The sequence below is a fragment of the Trichomycterus rosablanca genome, chromosome 23 (genome assembly GCF_030014385.1).
Source record: "Trichomycterus rosablanca isolate fTriRos1 chromosome 23, fTriRos1.hap1, whole genome shotgun sequence".
Taxonomy (NCBI): domain Eukaryota; kingdom Metazoa; phylum Chordata; class Actinopteri; order Siluriformes; family Trichomycteridae; genus Trichomycterus; species Trichomycterus rosablanca.
In genome coordinates this window covers 2,126,890-2,147,433 of record NC_086010.1, presented here as the reverse complement: position 1 = coordinate 2,147,433, position 20,544 = coordinate 2,126,890, and the positions used below count along the sequence as shown (strand labels likewise).

Below are 20,544 nucleotides of genomic sequence, written 5' to 3'. Positions count from 1 at the left end.
AACAGTGGATCAGACCAACCAGCTTCTAATTACTAGTCCAGTACCTTAACTGATGAGCTACTGCGCTAATAAAAAAAGGGCTACTCAATTACTGCCGAGGAAATGCTAAGATCAGGCGTGGCCATAAACAGCTAGATATTCAAGGCTAGAATTTGAATGGTGTAATGGTGTGTAACAGCTCAGGTGAAAGGTGATGATTTATTTATTTCATAAAAGGCCAACAGAATAAGGCATGTTAATAATGAGCGAGCAAAGTGATGCACTATATGTATTATACACTATATGTGCAAAAGTATTTAGCTATTTGCTATTATTAAATGCTACTAGACTGACCTCTGTGCCTATGGTCGTTTGTGCCCGTTCAGTCAATTTAAGCTTTTCTTAGCTTGTTTTTATAGAGGTTCCTATGTGCACAGTCATGGAGGAACAGAAAGGGTCTTCCATGAACTGTTGCTGCAAAGCAAATCATTTCCTTTATATAATTGGCTGAAACTGTTGTGGCTGAAACACGTGAATTCAGTCATTAGAAGGGGTGTCCCATTACTTTTGTCCATATAGCGTATCTTCCAGTGATTATTTCTCACAACATTAGTGCACATCAATGCATCTGTATACAGATACCAAACATTTATTCATAAGAGTAGCCATATTTATTGTCAGAACTGACTGTCTGCATAGTGTCATTATTACCTGTGTGTGTTTATGTGTTGATAAATATATATAGAATAAATACTAAAATAATAATGTGACCAAATGTCAGTGTGGAGCCTCCCTATTTTATTAATATTTTAAAACCAAATCCTAGGAGGAGCAGGAAGTGATGCCGTCCTGTTAACCACAGGTGACTGCACATTTGCATGAGGACCACAATCCCAGTCTCAACTACTATTATTCCAGTCGGACCTTTGCTTATACATGTACACTCATTTGCCAGTCAATGGATTTTCCCTACCTTGTAGCTACCCTCACTGCCCTTTCTGACAATTTTCAGGATATTTGGGGGTGTGAAGCATTTTTTACACAGCTGTATGGTAATGCCATGTTAATGAAATGGGCACGGTCTCCAACAGTGCTAGTTTGAGAGTAGAATCTGGGGTTATTTCCTACCATTACAAACATAATTTGGGTCATCAGGGTGATACTTGTGTCCACTTAAAGTGTAACAGATTCATTCAACTTTCTCCCTAATATACATTTTCACACTTTTAACCGACATTCGCTTAGCTAGTATCCGACGTCTGGATCATGACGTGGTTATAGCAAAAAAGGGCAGAGATGTCTTGACTTTTGTCTTGGACGATGTTTATTGATATGATATAACACTGTAATAATAGAAATATTTGACTTTATATCATTTGAACTAAAATACAAAGATCGATGCGAAGAAATGTTGCGTAGAAAATCCAGCAAATTATAAAATGTTAAAAAACAGCCAAACATATTTGCAAAAAGACCACAGTTTAAAGGTCTGATAGACAGTAATGACTTAAATATGATGTGCTGTTGTCTCTAAAGCATGAAATGTAGGACTGTAGGACACGATAATGATATTTATTCATTCATAATAATCATAATTAGCTTGAGATCATTGTGGATATGTGATTGTGTAATAATAGTGAGACTCAATTGTAAAACTTAAACCATATAATTATAACAAATGCCCTCGAGTGTTTAAACACTGTATAAATAATAGAGATGTAGTTTAATACAGTAGGTTAAAGTTGGTTGGGCTTGTATTTTAATAGCAGAGCTTTAAGGAATTGAATTGCTGTTCCTTAAAATCACAAATGAAAGCAGGGGTGTACTTGTATCTGTATGATGCCGAACTAAATATCGGATTCTGAATTATTGTTGTAGCATGATGAAGTGAGAGGCAGTTTGCGAAGACATAATATTTTTTGGAGCTTCAATCAATACATTTTTGCCCTTTGCTTAGCTAGCAACCAGTGTCTGGTTCATGACAGGGTTATAGCAAAGATGGTTTTATCCCTATTCTAATCGTGTCCAATTACCCTGATTGCTCCTCTATACTGATTCGACCCTTTTTGCCGCTGACTGAGGACGCCACTCAACTGACTTGCGCCCCCTCCGGCACGCAATCAGTACAGACTTGCATTTTTCACCCGCACGAGCCGAGTTCATACACCGAGAGACACTGCGCACGGAGGGTCACACCCCCCTCAATGTCATTCCTCAGCCCTGTGCAGCCCTGTGCCGCAGTCGCACCAGTTATGAGGACCTGTGCTCCGACTCTACCCCTAAGCCCCTGAACAACAGCCAAACGTTGTTCATACTGCCGCCCAACCCAGTCGGAAAGGCAGAGCCGAGTTTCAATACATTACATTTTCAGCATTTAGCAGACGCTTTTATCCAAAGCGACTTACACAGTGAGCGGAACACAATGAGCAATTGAGGGTTAAGGGCCTTGCTCAGGGACCCAACAGTGGCAACTTGGTGGTGGCGGGGCTTGAACCGGCAACCTTCTGTTTACTAGTCCAGTACCTTAACCACTGAGCTATCATTGGCCCCGATGTATCTAGAAACCCAACTCTGGTGCGCTAGCGTACTTTACCGCTGCGCCACCTGAGCGGCGTCATACAGGTTTTTAAGCTTCACCAGATTTCACTTGTAGCTCCTTCCTGCTGCCACACTCATTAGAAATAAGAAGAAGTACCACTGCTTTGGGGATTCTCATGGTGCACATTTTCATTAATAGCATTACTACTATTTCACTACCATACACATCGATTTTGTGAATAAAGTCGTATAATTTTCGATTTTGAGATTAAAGTTAAAATATTATGAGTCGAAATAATTAAGAGATAAAGTCGAAATAATTACGAGATTAAAGTCGAAATAATTACGAGATTAAAGTCGAAATATTATGGCCATAGCGACCTCCTTGTGTTAAAATGAGGGATGTTCATGATTTGTTATACTTTCATTTCGGCTTTCGACTTTAATCTCGAAATAATTTCGACTTTATTCTCAAAATATTTCGACTTTATTCTCGAAATCGAAACTTAAACATATTTTTTACAGTGGTCCTAATACGCCGTCGTAATTTCATGACCTGCTGAATGCTTTGTTTGAGTAAACGTCAAAGAGACGAGGGAAGGTCCTCCCATTCTTCTGTTTATGTGACTGACTAGACCTCCCTCATCAAATGTTCACATGATATGGAGGAGCCTGAATAATCACTAGCAAACCTTGATTAAAAAAACCCCACAATAAATTCCTAAATCTGAATTAAATACAGGATTCAGAGGGGTTACATGCTTACTGGGGTCTCATTATTATCGTCACATTGGTACAAAGGGCCACAGCGCCACTCCTCAAGTTTAAATCGTCTCGCCGCTTTTGTTTTGCCAGTGCCACTTTAAAACCGAGGCACCGCCCAGGCGTCACGTGACCGCGCTGGCAGCCAATGGCCGGGTCGCGAACGCGAAATCTGGTTTGAACCGGTTCCTGTCTTAATATTTCAATATAAACACTAAATAAACAGCCCGCCGTTATTATCGAGTCAGAGCAGTGCGAGCAGCAGCGCGTCTCCATCTTTGTCTGCACAGAACAAAACAGTGCTTTTTTTCTTCGCTTTTTTTTGTCCTATTTTAAAACTCGACATGCCCAAGAGAAAGGTAAGGACAAAGGCATTCTTTGCACATTTAATGCAATATTAATTAAAAGCCATAGTTGTGTGTATTTACCGTGTTTATTCGCATGCACATTGTATGTACATATGGGCGCGCAAATATTTTTGAACCATTGCTGTTGGTACTTCGCCGCCATACTAGCTCGAGCGAAAGTATGTGCACCCTATAACCTCATCTCGCCTTTTTGTGTAAAAATGATCAACCCAGACTTAATAATAAACCGCAAACGTGTTAAATAATGCACTGTTTTTTAATAAACGTTGGAATTTTACCAAAAGTAATAGTTCTATGTGAGCCATGGGGTTGTTTTATGGTCGAGGACTCTTATTGTTTTTTTTCCCTGAGAAGAAAGGCGTCAACTGTCACTTCTGGCTTCGAGAGGCAGAAACATTTCACTCGAAATAATTCACCTTTAGTTACATGAGTCGTAATATTTTTATACACAGATGATAAATGTTTTTAAAGCAAATATAATTCAGAAATAATTTTCAATGTGTTGATGTGAAGATGTATATTATTATGTTATTATTCGACGTTTTGCTAACTTTCACCTCATTCGCGTCGAAGTACTTTTTAAGAAAATAGTCCCGACTTCTATCGTTTATTTTTCACCTTCCTCGTCGTTCAGATGTTATAAGATGCCCGAACACCTGTCAGCAACCCGTCAGCACCCTCCGGCTAACCAGCTCAGCCCTCGTCTCGTTTATCTACGCTTATATCTGTAATAAAATGATAAATTTAACCACCTCGCATCGCTTTATTCGCACTATCAAAAATCCAGCCGTTTAAACGCCCGTTAAAGCGGTTACATTTTAAACCGTCACGCGGATAAGTTTAAAATTTATTAGGCGCGCAAAGGCTGCCCGTTTGAAAGGAAGCGTCGCGCGCCCAGCCGAATTTGAATTTGAATAAGCGCGGGAAACTCAACAGCGACCACAAAAGATGATCCAGATACAAGAATAATGAGGCGGTTACAGACATGAAATAAAGACAAAATAAGCAATATATGTACTTTTAATGATATATTTTTACATTTTAGAGGGTGTTTATTATATTGTTATTACTACATAACACATTCTAACCACAAATAATACAGAATTTTAGATGGAAAGATGCAGATGGTGGTTACAGCATTGTTTTGGTCAATCTTAAATTGTGCTAATTTTATTACGTTTTAATCATATATTTTAAACCAAAGAAATGGGTTTATTTTTGTGTACTTGAATGAATAAAAAGTATGTTAATTGCATTGCAAAAAAACAGATTTACAGTCAATTTTTGAAGTATTTTTTGATATTGCAGCCAATATTTGCATCTAAAAGCATTTTTGTCGCCACCCAAAATGCCTCCTTGTAAAAAAAAAAAAAAAAAAATACAATAAAGAAAGAAGAACCTTGATTGTTATTATATTTTAGTTTGACACTCCAAAAAAGATAAAAAGAAAGAAGAAAAATATGTACATAAACATTTGAATATTTACACAGGATGAACTAGTACAACTGAAGTATGGATTTCAAAGATAAATAAAGTACATTATACATTTGTAAATCACAATGTACATGAAACATCAGATTTCTAACACATAATTTGCATAAAACAAATAGAATTACCTTGGGCAATTCCTAGAAAAGCAGATCTAGTATTTATTTCCACTGATTCATCGCAAAACACTTTGCTATCCCTACTAGATTATATGATAGAACTCGATTCTGTTGACGATTTTTATTTATAAATGCTGAAATACGTGGCTGACGAAACCTTAAAGCACATTTGTAGCCTACAAGGGAAATTTACATACGGCTATGCTAGCTGGATGAAGCTTTTCAGCGACGATGGCATGACGGTTGTGCCAGGTGTGCTGAAGCTTCCTGTCTCTTGCTTAAACAATGAACTTACACACAAGCAAATTCAACACAGAAATAAATCCACCGATAAACGTGATGTATCCCAAAGTCTTAAAAAACAAGAAAAAGTCCAAGTTTGATGAAAGTGCTTTAGGTGAAGCGTGCACATACAAATCTAAACTTTTACATTTTGTGGATGGTTTCACAGGCTGACGGAGACAAGGCTGCCAAAGCCAAGGAAGAGGTTAGTAACTTTTAAAATCTTTACGTACTCAAGCATTAAAGTTAAATTGATTTAGTTGTTTAATAATTTGAAGGTACAAGTGATTCTAAAGCATCTTCTTTTTCTTTTACAGCCAACCAGACGCTCTGCGAGACTGTCTGCCGTACGTCCCTGAGCATTCACCTTTTTCGATGTTTGTAATTGAGAATTAATTAATCCGTAATGTTGCCTGTTTGTGTTTGGTCATTTTCGCTCTTGTGTTATTTGTAGAGACCGGCTCCCCCGAAACCAGCTCCCAAGCCTAAGAAGGCTGCCCCCAAGGTATTTATATGTATTTGTTTATGTTTCTCTTACTGGAATTTCCTAAGACCTGCCAACAGCAAAGTCTATGATTAACATTCATAATAATTACATGTTTATTAACTAATACATCTATTGGAATTACAGAAACCAGGAAAGGGGAAGAAGGCCAACCCCGCTGAGAATGGCGAGGCCAAGTCTGACCAGGTGAGATAAGCACAACAGACCTAAAACAAACCAGGGTTCTACAACCTCATGGTCGCCTGTCCACATTCATTCAAGTGTAGCATGTCATTTCATTAACCAGGCTAACATCCAAGGATACTAGTCATTAATCAAGCCGTTTACTTTGCAAGAATCCAATATCACGGTTTGGCCTTGCTAATGTGTATAGATATATCTTAAAGCTACATCTACCTCAAGTGGTGGCCAATGGCTCGTCTTTATGGTTTGTTTATAATTGGCTACTTTCTAATGGGAGATGGCATTATAACTCCAGAGCTCTGAAAAAAAAACCCAATTATTAGATTTTATAAGGGGGAAAACACTCAAGATCAAGTCTTTGGGTCACCAGTGTGGCCAGGTGAATGACTTCTCTTTTGGTTATTGGTGTCCATTATGGCTATGATGTTGCATGAACAACTATGGACCTATTAGCATAGTAAGAGTGTATGAACATTACATTAACAAATATACACAGTCAGTTCTTTGCTGCCATTAATGGGGACTTGGCTAGTGATCAGAAGGTTGTTGGTTGAGGCCCCACCATCACCTTTAAGCAAGACCCTTAACCATTAATTGCTCACGATTGCGAGTGTCTGATAAATGCAATAAATGTAATTGTTCTATTCTTTCAGGCACAGAAGGTGGAAACCACAGGAGATGCCAAATGAAAAGCCAAGTTATTGTTTGAATCCTCTGTGTACTTGGTGACTGTACAGTTTGAAATAACTATTTTTTACCAAGTTTTATATTAAGAATATCGTTTATAGTTAGTTGTTTGCCTTCATGTCCATTTTTAATGAAGCCGTCCGTACCTTGCTAAAACATTTTCCGCCCTGGCAAAATTAGTTCCGAACTCATGAAATGTGTGAGATTTTTATTTCTTGCATTCTGGTTCTTTTCGATATTTTTTAAACACCAAACATTATCATAAGGCAGCTATAGTGTGTTTTAAACTGTTCTTGTGTGCTTACAGAAATACTGTATTTTAAATCTCGCATTATGTTGTAATTAACGCAGTTAAAAAAGTAGCGATCGCAGAAATTCGGAATAGGGAACCAACCATGGATAAATTCACGATGAGAAATGTGTAATCTTCTCCAAAATGGTCAAATGTTTTATTAAGTTATATGCTTCAATATTGGAAAGATAATTTGTGAATCTTAAATTACTTGTTCTAAATGGTTTTGAATAAATAAAGATTTCAAAAAACGTTTTATGTTCATTCTTGTTGTTTTCATCAATCGCTTTATCCTGGTCAGGGTATCAGTGGGTGGGTTTCACTGGGAATGTTTTAAACAGGGTACCAGACCAGGTTGAGAACCCCAGTCTCAGTTTTGGTGGTATATACTATTAAAAATACAAAATTAACGGCCTCTCTTTAATATATGATTGGCACAACCTAAACTGTAAAACTAATTCACACACAGTGTATGTCCTTTACACCAAAGCTTCAAATTAAAGTTGGAAGTAAAGCTGGAGTTTCATTCACCACAAACAGCCAGTGTGTGTTTAAATTCTAGTTTGCTTTAGGTTGGTGCAATAACTCATTTGCATGGAAAATTGCTCAACGTAAGGTAGCTGATTTTGGAACACAATGTGACCTGCTCACCGGTGGCCCATTCAGTGCTGCTGCCATTTAAATCAGGACTCATGGAGCAAAATCTTACAATTTAACCACTACAATAAGGTTCGTCTAAAGTTTACCAATAGGAGGACAGCCGCGGATTTCCTAAGTAATCTGTCCATAAAGGAATTGCAGGGATTTTACAATCTACAGTCCACAATGTTACAGAACTTATTGGTGCTTAAAGAGCGAGGTTGAAGACCAGAATTAAATACCCATGACCACTGTTCCCTGTAATTTGTCCATAAAGGAATTGTAGGGATTTTACAATCTATAGCCCATTGTCAGGACCACTGTTCCCTCAGACAGCAGAGCATTAGAAAAACAACATAGTTCTGTACTGAGCAGAGCTGCATGGGTTTGTGGATACTTGATAAAATCTTAGTCAGTAAACAGTTCATCACAGCATCTACACATGCAAGTTGGGACCATTGGGGGAAAAAATAAAATCCTTTATCAACATCATCCAGAAACACCACTGCTGGGGTTGAACTAATCTGAGAATAACTGATGCAAAGTGGAGGGAAGTGAACATTTTTTAGAAATAATAGATGTCATGTTCAGAAGGATGCAAAGTTAAAAGTCCTGCATCTGTACAGGGCATGTTGGTGCCAATAGCATGGATAACTTGCACATTCGTAAAGGCACCATTAATACTAAGGGGGTACATCCATATTTTGGAGCATCTGCTCTGTCTAGAGAACAGCCTGCTTGTTTCAGTGAGACTTAATGGACTACCTGGTGAGATCTTGAGTTTTTGAGTTCAAACCTGAGCTGTGCTATGGACCTGGCTGAGTGTCCAAACAGGCACAATTGGCTGTCTGAGAGAAAGAGGTCAACCAGGTTCGCTGCTGCAAATGCGAGCTCTGCTGGATAGTCACGGCTCTCTGGCATATCCTTGGTCAGGGCAGGGGTGGTGCAGCAAGTGGAGTGATTACAATCAGGGAATGTAAAATGACTAGATTGGGTTGGATGCCCTGTGATGGACTGGCGCACCGTCCTGGGTGTTACTGTGTGCCTTGCGCCCATTGAAAAGCTGGGATAGGCTCCAGCACCCTAAGCGCGACCCTGATTGGATAAGCGGTTAAGACAGTGAGTGAGATTGGGAAAAAAATGGGTTAAATGCAGATCAAATTTGGTTGCAGCTCCTGCTAAATATGGCACAACTAGTCATGAAGTTTGGGGGGGGGGTTAAATTTTACATCCAGGTTTTAAACCCACATCACAAATTTAAAACTCAGCAACTCTCCCTGCAGAATATATACCTGATTTCCTGACATCCCCACCACAAAGTTTTCACAAACTGGTGTTAAAGTTTCGCTTCGTTTATACTTGCATTTCTTTTATTGAACTTTTTGATTGGTAGTCGGGTAGTTTGATGCTTTTTGGTTGCACCACTAGAGAGCAGCACAACTCTAAATATTCCACAGGTGAAAAAGCCTTCAATATCACCGGTATAGACCAGCACTGACCAGCAGAGTGCATGTGTTTACTGTTCAGACTTTATAAAAGAACACTTTACTGATGAAAACATTAATAAAACATTAATAAAGCAACACGAACGGCAAGCATCTAATCACGCATTGTATGTGGACAACTGAGCACTATATCGGACATCCAAGTCCAAACCATATGCACCACCTCATATGATGACCACCTCTTGCATCTTGTACAGATTTTGGAGTGTGTCAGTGGGAACTGGCACCCATTCTGTAATTAAAAAAACGTGTGCGTTTAGGAGATGCCAAATGAAAAGCCAAGTTATTGTTTGAATCCAAAGAGGGTTATATTAATAATATCGTTTATAGTTAGCTGTTTGCCTTCATGTCCATTTTTAATGAAGCCGCCCGTACCTTAAAGTTTTTAAAGGCTTTAAAGTTAGACAACAAGCCCTGGGATGTTTTGCAAAGTGTCGCCACATAGCTGGAAGCATACAGCAATAGAAGTGGTTGAAACACCAAATCTCAATAATTAAAAGGGGTGACACGGACCACTTGCACTTCTTTCCCCTCTCTTGCATGTACTCGCCAGGTCTCTTAGGTATTTCGTGTCACCTCTCTGGCATGTTTTTTAGGCTTAAAAGGAAATTCTTGTCCTGACCTTACCACTGACCTTTTAACTCTTTTAATTTGAGCAAATGCACTTTTACTCACCATTGGAATGCTGGTGTTGCAGTGTTTTTTAATATGTGGTATAAATCGTCATATTGTTAATCTAACCCTAAATATATGACCGTGCACTTGTTGGACATCATATTTCATCCCATCCCATTCAGTCAGAACAGCATTTGTATGGCTGGGCAAAGATGATAGTGTTCCAGTTCATTCCAGAGCTGTTGAGTGGGGCTGAGGTCAGGGCTCTGTGCAGGACACTGGAGGTCCCTTAAATGTCTTTATAGAGTTTGCTTTGTGCACAGGGGCACAGTCATGCTGGAACAAGCAGGGGTCTTCCCTAAACAGTTTGAAGCAAATAATTTCCTTTATATAACTGGTTTATTACACCTGCTAGCATTTAATGTGGCTGAAACACGTCAATTAAAAAGTCAGAAGGGGTGCTGAGATACTTTTGTCCATCTAGCATATATTAAAACCATGCAAATCACATTATTGACATCTGTAGGAATTCTTATAAACAAAGGTGTGTAACCCTTAGAATTCAGGCAAAGATTTTAAACTACAGCTAGGCATGTTTAATACAAAGTTTAAAACAACCAAAGCTGTAATAAACATGGAAGATTAAGCTAGTTTGTTTAGTGCACAGTGAGGAGGAGGACGGCTCCAAGGATCATTGTTGGGCATTAGTAGTATTTTACAGTCACCAAGTTTCCAAATTCAAAATTAGACTCTGAGGTACTGGCTTGGTCTGACAAAAACTGGGTCATGAATGGATATTTTAGCAGGACAGTGATCCAAAACATAGGTATAAATATTTTTTTTTAGAAAACTGATAAGCACAGAATCAACCACGACGATTTCAGTCCACTGACTTAAACCCTGGTGATAAGCTTTGTGTTAATCCACAGAGGTTCACAAGAGAGATCCTACTCGCTTTAGGGATGTGATGAGATTCTGAACTGAGGAGTCGCTCTCAGATCTCTTGCTTTTGAATGTGTTTTTATTAAGCATTATAGCAGAGACTTAGTAATGTTATGTGGGCAAAAAGAGGTCGTACATTGTTAAATACAGGGGTGGCCAAAACTCAGCCAGGAAATAAATGTATTAAATTGAGTAAATAAATAAACATAGATTAGTCCTGTGTAAGTTTGACAGTATGAGCGCTGACAAGACATTTGACGGGCCGTGTCCTTTCACACAGTACGACTCTGTTTACACTCTACACACGGAGTATATATATAGGGATCGGTTATGCAACCAGGCTCTGGACCCCCTCCGGGAAAATATAGCAAGGTGGTTAAAAAAAGAACAGCAACAGTGTATAAATCTCTGTGCCTTCCCAGCTATTCTTAATGTGCATTTATTTATGACATGAAAGTCATGGGCACGGTGGGGTGGTTTGTGGTGTCACTTTCAGCTATCACACTTTACATAACGTTACAGTTTAAGATAAAGCTATTGAAGATACAACTGGTTTACAGACCCAGTAACCTCTGACTTGACGAGATTGCCGATGCCAAGTGAAGCTTCTTGGACAAGGACACACTGTGTTCCCACAGCCATGCATATACTAGTAGCTGAAATCCAAAGTTTACATACGCATTTGAAGAACATGTATGACATATCAGTCAGCTTTCTGAAAATATGACCAAAGACATAAATATTAATTCAAGAACCTATTATTTGGTTATATGTCACTATGAACTGAAAATATATACTTTATCAGCACAATTGTTTTTGTTCTTTCTGTAGTCTCAATTGTAATAGTACATTGTGGGTTGCCCACTGGTATCTACTGCTTTAACACCGCTGAGATCACAAGCTCTCAAGGTTGAATTCAAGGCGGTGCTATCAACATGGCAGGGTGTCCAACAGGCACAATTGGCTGTGCCTGAGGGCCAGCAGGTAAAAGGGGCTGCTGTCTGGTTGGGGCACCTGCACTAGTGGTTGGGTAGGTGAGGAGTTCATAGCAGTTAAACAGAAAATAACAGAAGACCTGACAAATGAACAGTGACATAGAAATGGTCAGTCAATTTATGCACAACTGATGTAGGGTTTTGTAAACCTAATTATTTATTTTATTAAAGAAGGAAATTTGATTAATGTTTGGGATAAAGCGTGGGGGGACACTTTATCCCAATCATGCTTGTTCAATCAAATATATGTGAATTCTCAGTCAGTCGTAGAAAGGAAAATTTTTGTGTCAAAAAAACACATACAAATGTACCATAAAGTACAGATTTTTATAATCACTACTGATGGTTACTAGGTAAACAAGTCATTCTCTCTTTTTTAACTGAGGGAGTGTTTATAACAACAAGCCAGCACTGCTGAGTGTTTTTCCAGTTTATTCAATCTAATGAGACTGAGTTTTTCCAGATATGTGCAGCTTTTTGCAATCGTTTAAGCAGTTTAATGTAAACCAGTGCAACTGGTTGTGTGGTTAGTTAGTTAGTTGTGTAAACCTCACCAGTGCAAAATTATCTATACAAACTGACATTGTTTATTAAGATTAAATATTCATGAATACTTATACAGAATTATAATTATATCAAATCAAATAAAAATAATAATCAAAGTGAGTTATATAGTCTATAATTATACAGTATATTTTGTGTTCCTCACACCTTCTCATTAGGTATGCAGGTATTTTGTAGCTCCGCCCCCTGTGTGCATATGGGCGGTAGTGGGGGAATCCTATATAGACAAACTACAGAGCATTGTGTGCGTTCAACCCCCTATCCGCACATTTACACACATTTACACCTCTGTCCTGTCTGGTCCTGCAGCGTCCACTGGTAGGTAAGCCGCAAACTTTCAAAACCTTCTTTTGTGCTAAAACCGCTTTGCGCCAGTCAGTCTCCGGTTTGCTTTTCACTCATTCATTCATGCAGTTCTACTCCTGTATTGCCTGATTATCTGCTTTAAAAGCATTAAAAGTCCGCAAAGTTTGGAAATGATCAAATAAAATGTCTTTATAATATTTTTCTTTATAACTTTATCAGTGTAAATCCTTATCAGCGCATGTCTGTTCATTTTTGCGCATGTTTTGGTGTTATGCAACACTGAAAATTTGCTTTCTGGAGTGTTTTCATGCAAAGTCACAACTGTGTGCATGCATTTGTGGCATTTAATGTGTCATTGCATTTGCAATTTTGGGCTCAAAATAATTCCAATATATATATATTGGGTAAAAGTGCTGATAAGTGCAGTAATTATCTAACCACAGTGCGTCCAAAATGTTTAGGTGATGCCAAAATACCCAAATTAGACTTGTAAGTCATATTAAGAAGTCCCTTAAATTATGCAAAATAAATGAATGTAAGGTTAATGTTAGGAAAAATCCTGTATATTTATATTTATAAGATATATTAGGATTACACCAGACCAATTTAAATCTATGACTTTGTATTAATAAAGAAAGCAATAAACAAAACTAAACTGATTTTGTATTGCGAAATTTAGTGAATTAAAGTGTTATTAATTTTGAATCTCATTTAAATAACCTCGAATATTTCTTTATTTGTAACCACTATATGTTTCAGGATAAGAATAAAGTTTTGTTTTACAGTTAATTACCTTATAAGGTTTAAGTGGAATAATAGTGTGCTGACTGTAATTTCTATATGTTGTGTTAAAAATGTGAGGATTAATGTATACAATGAAAAAGACTCCCCTCCTCACACACACATTTACAAATTCCCATTGTATTGGTTGATGGTTGACTTAACTCTGGGGGTTGGGAGCGTCTCCTATGGGGACTTGACCATGGGGGTTGGATGAGTCTCAAGTAAAAGTACTCAATGTTCTAGTTTATGTATGTGAATGGAGGCTTATAGATAATAAGTGAACTTGTTAAAAGAAAACCCAAGACAAACTTTTCAGCACAAAACACAATCTGATATGAGATTTTAGTGCATAGCGTATGGACTGATGTATAATATTGGATTTTGATTTCAAATAATTAAAAAATATAGTATGTAAGTATTAAAACTGAGAACGGTTAATGCGACACCAAGAAACAGAAACGTAAGTGTGTTTATTTATTCTGTTTGGATTTAGCGGTACAGTGTGTACAAACAAAATTGCGAGTTCTGGGTTGTATTGGGTTTAAATTTTACTTTTTTATTTAACCTGCTGTTTAACCTGACGTGTAACAAAAAAGAGAGGCAGAGGCACAAGGGACAAAAAGGAAATGCATGAAATAAACATCAGACAATGCAATAATCCAATAATGCAGCCAAATAAAACCATCAGAATGAACTATTATGTTATATAATGTTTTAAAATTATAAAAATCACAGATACTTTTCATTTTTGTGTTCAGGTGTGTAAAACTTCTAGTCTTACGATAGTTTTAGTCTAGTGTTTAAGGTTTTATTTGTTTCAGTCAAACCTAGTTTGGTGTAATTTTTAGTTTCCCGTTAAAATAATATTACACACATCGGTGGAGGTTCTGTTCACATTAGCGGACAACTGACAACTTTTAAATACTTGAAAATTGTTGAATATTTATGGCTTTGGCTAAAAACTACACACACACACACACACACACACACACACACACACACACACAGTGGATGTGTATTTATGGTCAAAACCCCACACTGATAAAGCTTGTTGTAAACTGGGTGAGAAAAATCTGTCCTGGAAATGATTGTTTGCTCACTCACAGTTCCCTAAGATAAGATAAGAAGATTTCTGTGTAGTTTGCATGTTTTCCCTGGGTCCGTGTGGGTTTCCTCCCACAGAACTAAGACATGCATTCAGGTCAACAGGAGCTCTTAAATTGATTTGTTTCCTGCCTTTTGCCCAATGAATCAGACCCACTGCAACCCTGACCAGGATGAAACGATGGTAAAACGGACAGTGAATGAACACTGGTGGTATCAGATGGACACACCTTTAATTATTTGACAGTTCTGATTTCTGGACTGAATACTTTTAAGCCGGGTGAGTGTTTAAACATCACAGCACCCAGATGCACAGGCAGCCTGTAAGAAACGGTCAGCGGAGTAAATCGTGGCAGTACCAGCGAGCATGCCTCGGGAACGAAGGAGGGTACAGGGGAGGGTACAAGGGAGGAATGTGAGAACTGAGGGAGGGTCTTGGCTTTCAATGTAAAATGAAACGTGGACCCCCTCCTGCTGAAAATATGGATTTAACCCTCAACTATGGAGGCAGAAACTCAGTTCTGATTAAAAACATGATCCTGCTTCAGTCTGACAACAAAGAGACAAACAAAGACACACTAAATGGCCAAAAGTATTTGGACGCCTGACTCTGAGCTTGTTGGACGTCCCATTTTAAAAACGAACCATTAAAATAGAAAACGGAGTGACCTCTGTGAGATCTTTTCAGCTAGAAGAAGAGCCATTCTTCTGAGAAGGCTTCTCACTAGACTTTGAAGAAAAAAAAGCCTCAGTTGATGTTCCAGTTCATTCCAGAGCTGTACAGTGGGACTGAGGTCAGGGATCTGTGCAGGACACTGGAGACTTTGAACCAAGCAAGTTGGAAGCGTATGATTTCCTTTAGATTATTGATTTATTACAGCTGTTAGCAACTGTTGTGTCTGAAACACACACATTTTGTCCATACAGTGTCTTGCACATTTGTTAATACAATTCCTCCATTAAAACCGCAGTTGAACAGTATGTACCGTGTTTCACTTTGGCGAACACCGAGTACATGATGCGTTTTGACATTTGGTGGGTGGGTGTATAATGCTGAGAGGGTGTGAGTCCTGCATCTGATTGGCTGGGACTGGGTTTCATAAAAGCTTGAAGTTGTGCACAGAGCTTCCTCGGTTCTCTCGGACTCTGAGGACTGACTTTACTTACACGTCTGCTTTTCTGTCATGACGCTACAGTTCTGGATCGATTTTGCCGTCTCGGGGAAACTTTAACGACGTTGGCTGGATTGTTTTGCTTCTGACTGAGCCAAGGTTGGGAACACTGGATATGTAATGCGGTCGTTTCCCCGCCCGTCCTGCCCCGTTTTCCTGTGTTACATCACAGAGTTTCCAACACATTTGCAGCGCCCTTTGTGTCCATTTATAATTAAGGTCCACTTTTACTACCCCTAATTCATAACCAGCTTTGAGCCTTCGGCTTTTGGAGTTTCTGTATCAGATAGTTACCCCCCTTCCTATTCTTTTGGTTGTTGAGGTTCATATACAGGTATCTATACATCTGCTATTTCTTTGCTGTTTTTTGATTGGTCGATATTTTAAATATGTGGTACAACAATGCAGCAGCAAGGTGATGCATTTTTTTCTGGTCACTTATGTCCATAACAAATGCACCCATGTGGGTTTCTTCTGGGTTTCGAGTGGACACGGACACTAGAAGTACACAGTCAGTGAATGAATGATTGAAAGATTTGATTTCTGGTGATGGTGTGTGTTCCTGAGTGGTGCCCTGACCCATCGTGACCATAATAAAGCAGCTTTCTTGTTAAAAAAAAGAAAAATAGAAGAATATAAATACGTCGGCCATGTACAGTTACCCGTGGTGTTTCCACATCTGGTCTGATCCAGATCTCTGCGCTTATGTTCTTACATAACACAACTTGCTCTTTATATTTAGTATGGTGGGCGAGGGCCAGTTTGGGTCACGCCCAAACCGAGACCACATACAGCACAGCGCCATGCATTTGCACAGATCTTCCGCTCTGCAGGAGTCCAAGACCAGGAACAGCTCGATACAGTCAATACATTTGTTCCCTTTCTCTGTCGATCAGTTTTAAGAGTCCTTTAATGTTCTGGGCGTGTTGATGTTTAGTAAACTGGTTCTACTGGTGGTTTCACAGAATAAAACGTTCAAGTTTTTTGCAGGTCAGGTACTCGTGCTTGCAGTGCGTAATTGGATAAAATATGATGATGGTTCAGGTTTTTAAGACTCACTGGATGCCTTGTTTTTTTTTCGCAGGTTTATTTCAGCTCTACAGATTAAACCTACAGACACGATGATCATTAGGCTGGGACGCCTGACTCCTGGATACTTCCGTCTCCTGCAGGTAGGTGACTTGCACGTCTCACCTATAACATAATATGATTGAAGTTAAAATGTCTTTTATTTATATATTGATGATAAAGAGTGTGTGTGCAATCATATTAATTTTAAAACAGTTTACGGTTCTTGGTCTTGTTTTTAAACCCCTGCTTTAATCTGGCAGAGTTATTAGAACTTGGTGAGAACTCGTTAAAGCTTATTAGTGTTGACACCCTGTCATTACATATTAACTTCACTTTTCTGCCTGATTTGATGCCATTTTGGCTTTTGTTAAAGTGCAAACGAGCGGCACAGTCTGGGCCTGTCTGATTCATACAGCCTACGTCAAATCATGCGTGTGCAATGAAGTCAAACGTTCTCATTTATACAGTGATTTATACAACTGTCCCTTTTCTGTGACTGGATAAATGAAATACACACCAGAAGAGCCAGTTTATCAAACAAATTTGAGTCTTTTTTTTAAGTAAATTTCAGTTTTTCTGACAATTTACCAAGATAAATGATACATACAGTAACTTGAATGATTGATTTGGAGGTGTAAGCTCTAGCACGGCCTTGTACTTCTGTATTAGTGATTATAATTGACTAACTGGTTTCTTCCTAACTATTTAAAGCACCACATCATGATGGTCAGTTGTAATCCAGAGTGTTTGGGTGGTTCAGTGGTTTAATGCACTAGTCCTTTCCTGTAAAGATGATGATGATGCTGAATATACAGAGCATAGTGTATTGTTTTAAAGAATCCACCTTTCGACAGTAAACACAAGTGGCATCCCCTTCTCGACCGAGTCTTTTGCATAGGATGGGATGTGGCTAGTTGTAGCCTTGTGGTTAAGGTACTGGACTAGTAAGCAAAAGGTTGCTGGTTCAAACCCCACCAGGTTGCCACTGTTGGGCCCTTGAGCAAGGCCCTTAACTCACAATTGCTTAGACTGTAATTTAATATTTAATGCTATGTGGCTCATGCCAAAAATGTAAATGCTAGTGAGTGCAACAGGGAATTGGACATGATTTGAAAGAAAATGGTTCAAAAACAGGTCTGCTACGAATAAGAGGCTCCAGGAACACAGTGTCCACAGTCAAGTGAGCTTTACATTAACATGGACTTAGATGCTGCTCTGTATAAAAAAAGAAGTCCCACATAGCATTATTCATCCAGACAAAAGGATATAATATAATAGGCCTTAAAATATAAATATAAGATAAAATATGCAGACAGAAACATAAAACCTGTCCTGTCGTTAAATGACACATATGTGTTAAACATGGTGTTAAAACCCAGTTGTAGCTTAGTGGTTAAGGTACTAGATTAGTAATCAGAAGGTTGCCGGTTCAAGCCTCACCACAGCCAGGTTGCCACTGTTGGGCCCTTGAGCAAGACCCTTAACCTTCAATAGCTTGGATTGTTTAGTGACAGTACTGTGAGTTGCTTTGGATTAAAGCATCTGCTAAATGCAGAAAATTTTTTTTAATTTTTCATCAACTGCTTTCTGTCATACAGTCACTTGAAACAGATCCCATCAGCCTGACCCACCTACTTTAATTTCTGTGGGTTTTGCAGAGGCAGGTCGCCGGCGAGGTGCAGGCCCAGCCGCAGGATCGCTCCCTCAACCAGATCGCCATGATGCTGGCCATCATGGGCCTCAGTCTGTCCTACTACAGCGCTAAACAGATGACCGAGAAGGTGCAGCGTGGCCCGGCGTCCTGAATATGTGTATATACCTTGTACCGCACGGGTGATTGAATCTCGGAGGGTCGATGATAGTCGAATCGGAGTGGAATTCTGGAATGTCTAAGCGATTGAAGACCTTGTCCAACACTTTACACTAGCTAGATTACAATAAGCTTGAGAATAGATATTGTGGGCGTGTTAGGGTCCTGACGGGACGAGTTTAATTTGATGGCTGCTTGGCGTTTGCACAATCACTACCTCAGAAAAGTGTTATAAACATAGATGTTTAAAATGAATCAAACTGTGCTCAACGTTATGCAACTAGTGACTGTAATGCGAAAGAAAGATTTTAATGCTGCACACGAGGAATCGCTGAGCCAGAGAAACAAGAACAAACTATATGAGACTAATATAAGGTCTGTTTGGTGTTAGTTTTGTTTGTCACATGTAAAAATTTAGAAATGAAATGTAACTAACTTTGTTTTCTGTTTACGTTGTGGTTTCGTGTCTGTAAATGAATCTATAATGGTTAAGATTTGATGTAATTTCTAATCTGTGTGTGTGTGTGTGTAGGTTTTAAACAACCTGATATGTGATGGTGTCACTTTTTCATGAATGTTGGAATTTAAAATAAAGCTGTGATGATTTTTTTTTTAAGTCGTGGGTGTTTAAACAAGCACACAGCTAAAAAAAAAAACATTTATGATGCATGATTGCACATAATTTAGGTCCTTCACCATCTACTGCACTTAATATTGTTAAAAGATTCAAGGAATCCGACAAATCTCAGTTTGTATAGTTGCATAGTTGGCAACCACTGTTAAATGTACCTGACCTTCAAGCCCTCAGATGGCATTGTGTGAGAAAGCATCATGCTAATGTGATAAATATAGTAATGCAGGCTTGGAGGTCACTGAAACCAAAGCAGAAAACCGTTGTCAGTGAACACAATCTACCGCTGCCTCAAGAAATACCAGACATCAGTACTATGAAGGTCTCTGGTTCAACTCGTCTCCAGTAGACCGAATGTCAGTGGAAATGTGTGCTGTGGTCAAATGAGTCCATGTTTCAGTCTATGTTTACTGGAAAAATGGACATCGAGTTCTTTGTATCAAACACACAGCTCAGATGACCTGCATATGTGTGATGGTACCATTGACGTGAAGGCGTAAATTGGGCTTTTAGAGAGACGCATGCTTTCATCAGGGTGATGTCCTTTCATGGTAAGTCCATGGTTATTTTAACAAGATGATGCCAGGCCTCATTCTGTTGGTGCTACAATAGCGTGGCTTTGTAGACGCAGTTTCTCACCTAGTTTGATGAACTGATAAGGAAGAAGCTCACAGTGCTCTGATGAACAGTGAAAGCTTCAGGGTCCAACGTTTGCTGCAGACGCATAAATACTGATAAAATAGATGTTTTATAGATGTTCTCACAAAACACGCTTGGTACTAGATACTAGACTGAACAAGGAACTGTAGCTGTACAGAACTGATGTACTGTTATAAAATCTGGCTCAGCAAAATGACTTCCTGTTCTGCAACCAGATGCCCACAGACGTTTTCTATCCGTGCTAAACCGGAAGTGGTTGAGTTTACAGATTGAGCTTCTTCTGTAAGCATTGAAGTGCCAAAGCAATTAAAATTATAATCAATGTCGAGATCTTATATCATTTTATGCATCTTTCAACAATAGATGTAGCTGAAACTACTAAATGTAATTATTAGGATGGGTGTCCACATACCCATATAGTGTATTTCTGACAGGGTTGTGGTTGTGTGTTTCCAGGGTCTGATAGGCACATGGGGTTAAAAAATGAAGCGTGAGAGTCTGGCCTGGAAATTCAGCGGATATTAAAGTTTGTCCTGTTAGTCTG

The 20,544-nt window shown here is 38.8% G+C and overlaps 2 protein-coding genes across 4 annotated transcripts; both read left to right on the top strand.

Annotated features, from left to right (window-relative positions):
- Window positions 1-3,490: 3,490 nt before the first annotated feature.
- Window positions 3,491-7,456, top strand: hmgn2 (high mobility group nucleosomal binding domain 2). Its single transcript, XM_062985744.1, has 6 exons — window positions 3,491-3,638; window positions 5,706-5,741; window positions 5,854-5,883; window positions 5,991-6,041; window positions 6,168-6,227; window positions 6,878-7,456. The coding sequence occupies exons 1-6, from the start codon at window positions 3,624-3,626 to the stop codon at window positions 6,911-6,913; spliced, it is 228 nt and encodes a 75-aa protein (XP_062841814.1). The 5' UTR covers window positions 3,491-3,623; the 3' UTR covers window positions 6,914-7,456.
- Window positions 7,457-12,732: 5,276 nt separating this feature from the next.
- Window positions 12,733-19,325, top strand: LOC134301323 (putative transmembrane protein ZNF593OS). 3 transcript variants are annotated; one of them, XM_062985981.1, is made up of 3 exons: window positions 12,733-12,781; window positions 16,913-17,000; window positions 18,558-19,325. In XM_062985981.1, the coding sequence occupies exons 2-3, from the start codon at window positions 16,950-16,952 to the stop codon at window positions 18,702-18,704; spliced, it is 198 nt and encodes a 65-aa protein (XP_062842051.1). In that variant the 5' UTR covers window positions 12,733-12,781; window positions 16,913-16,949; the 3' UTR covers window positions 18,705-19,325. The 3 variants fall into 3 exon arrangements, with proteins under 3 accessions (XP_062842051.1, XP_062842052.1, XP_062842054.1); XM_062985982.1 differs by having other exon boundaries at window positions 12,738-12,785; XM_062985984.1 differs by lacking the exon at window positions 12,733-12,781 and adding an exon at window positions 16,100-16,162.
- Window positions 19,326-20,544: the final 1,219 nt, after the last annotated feature.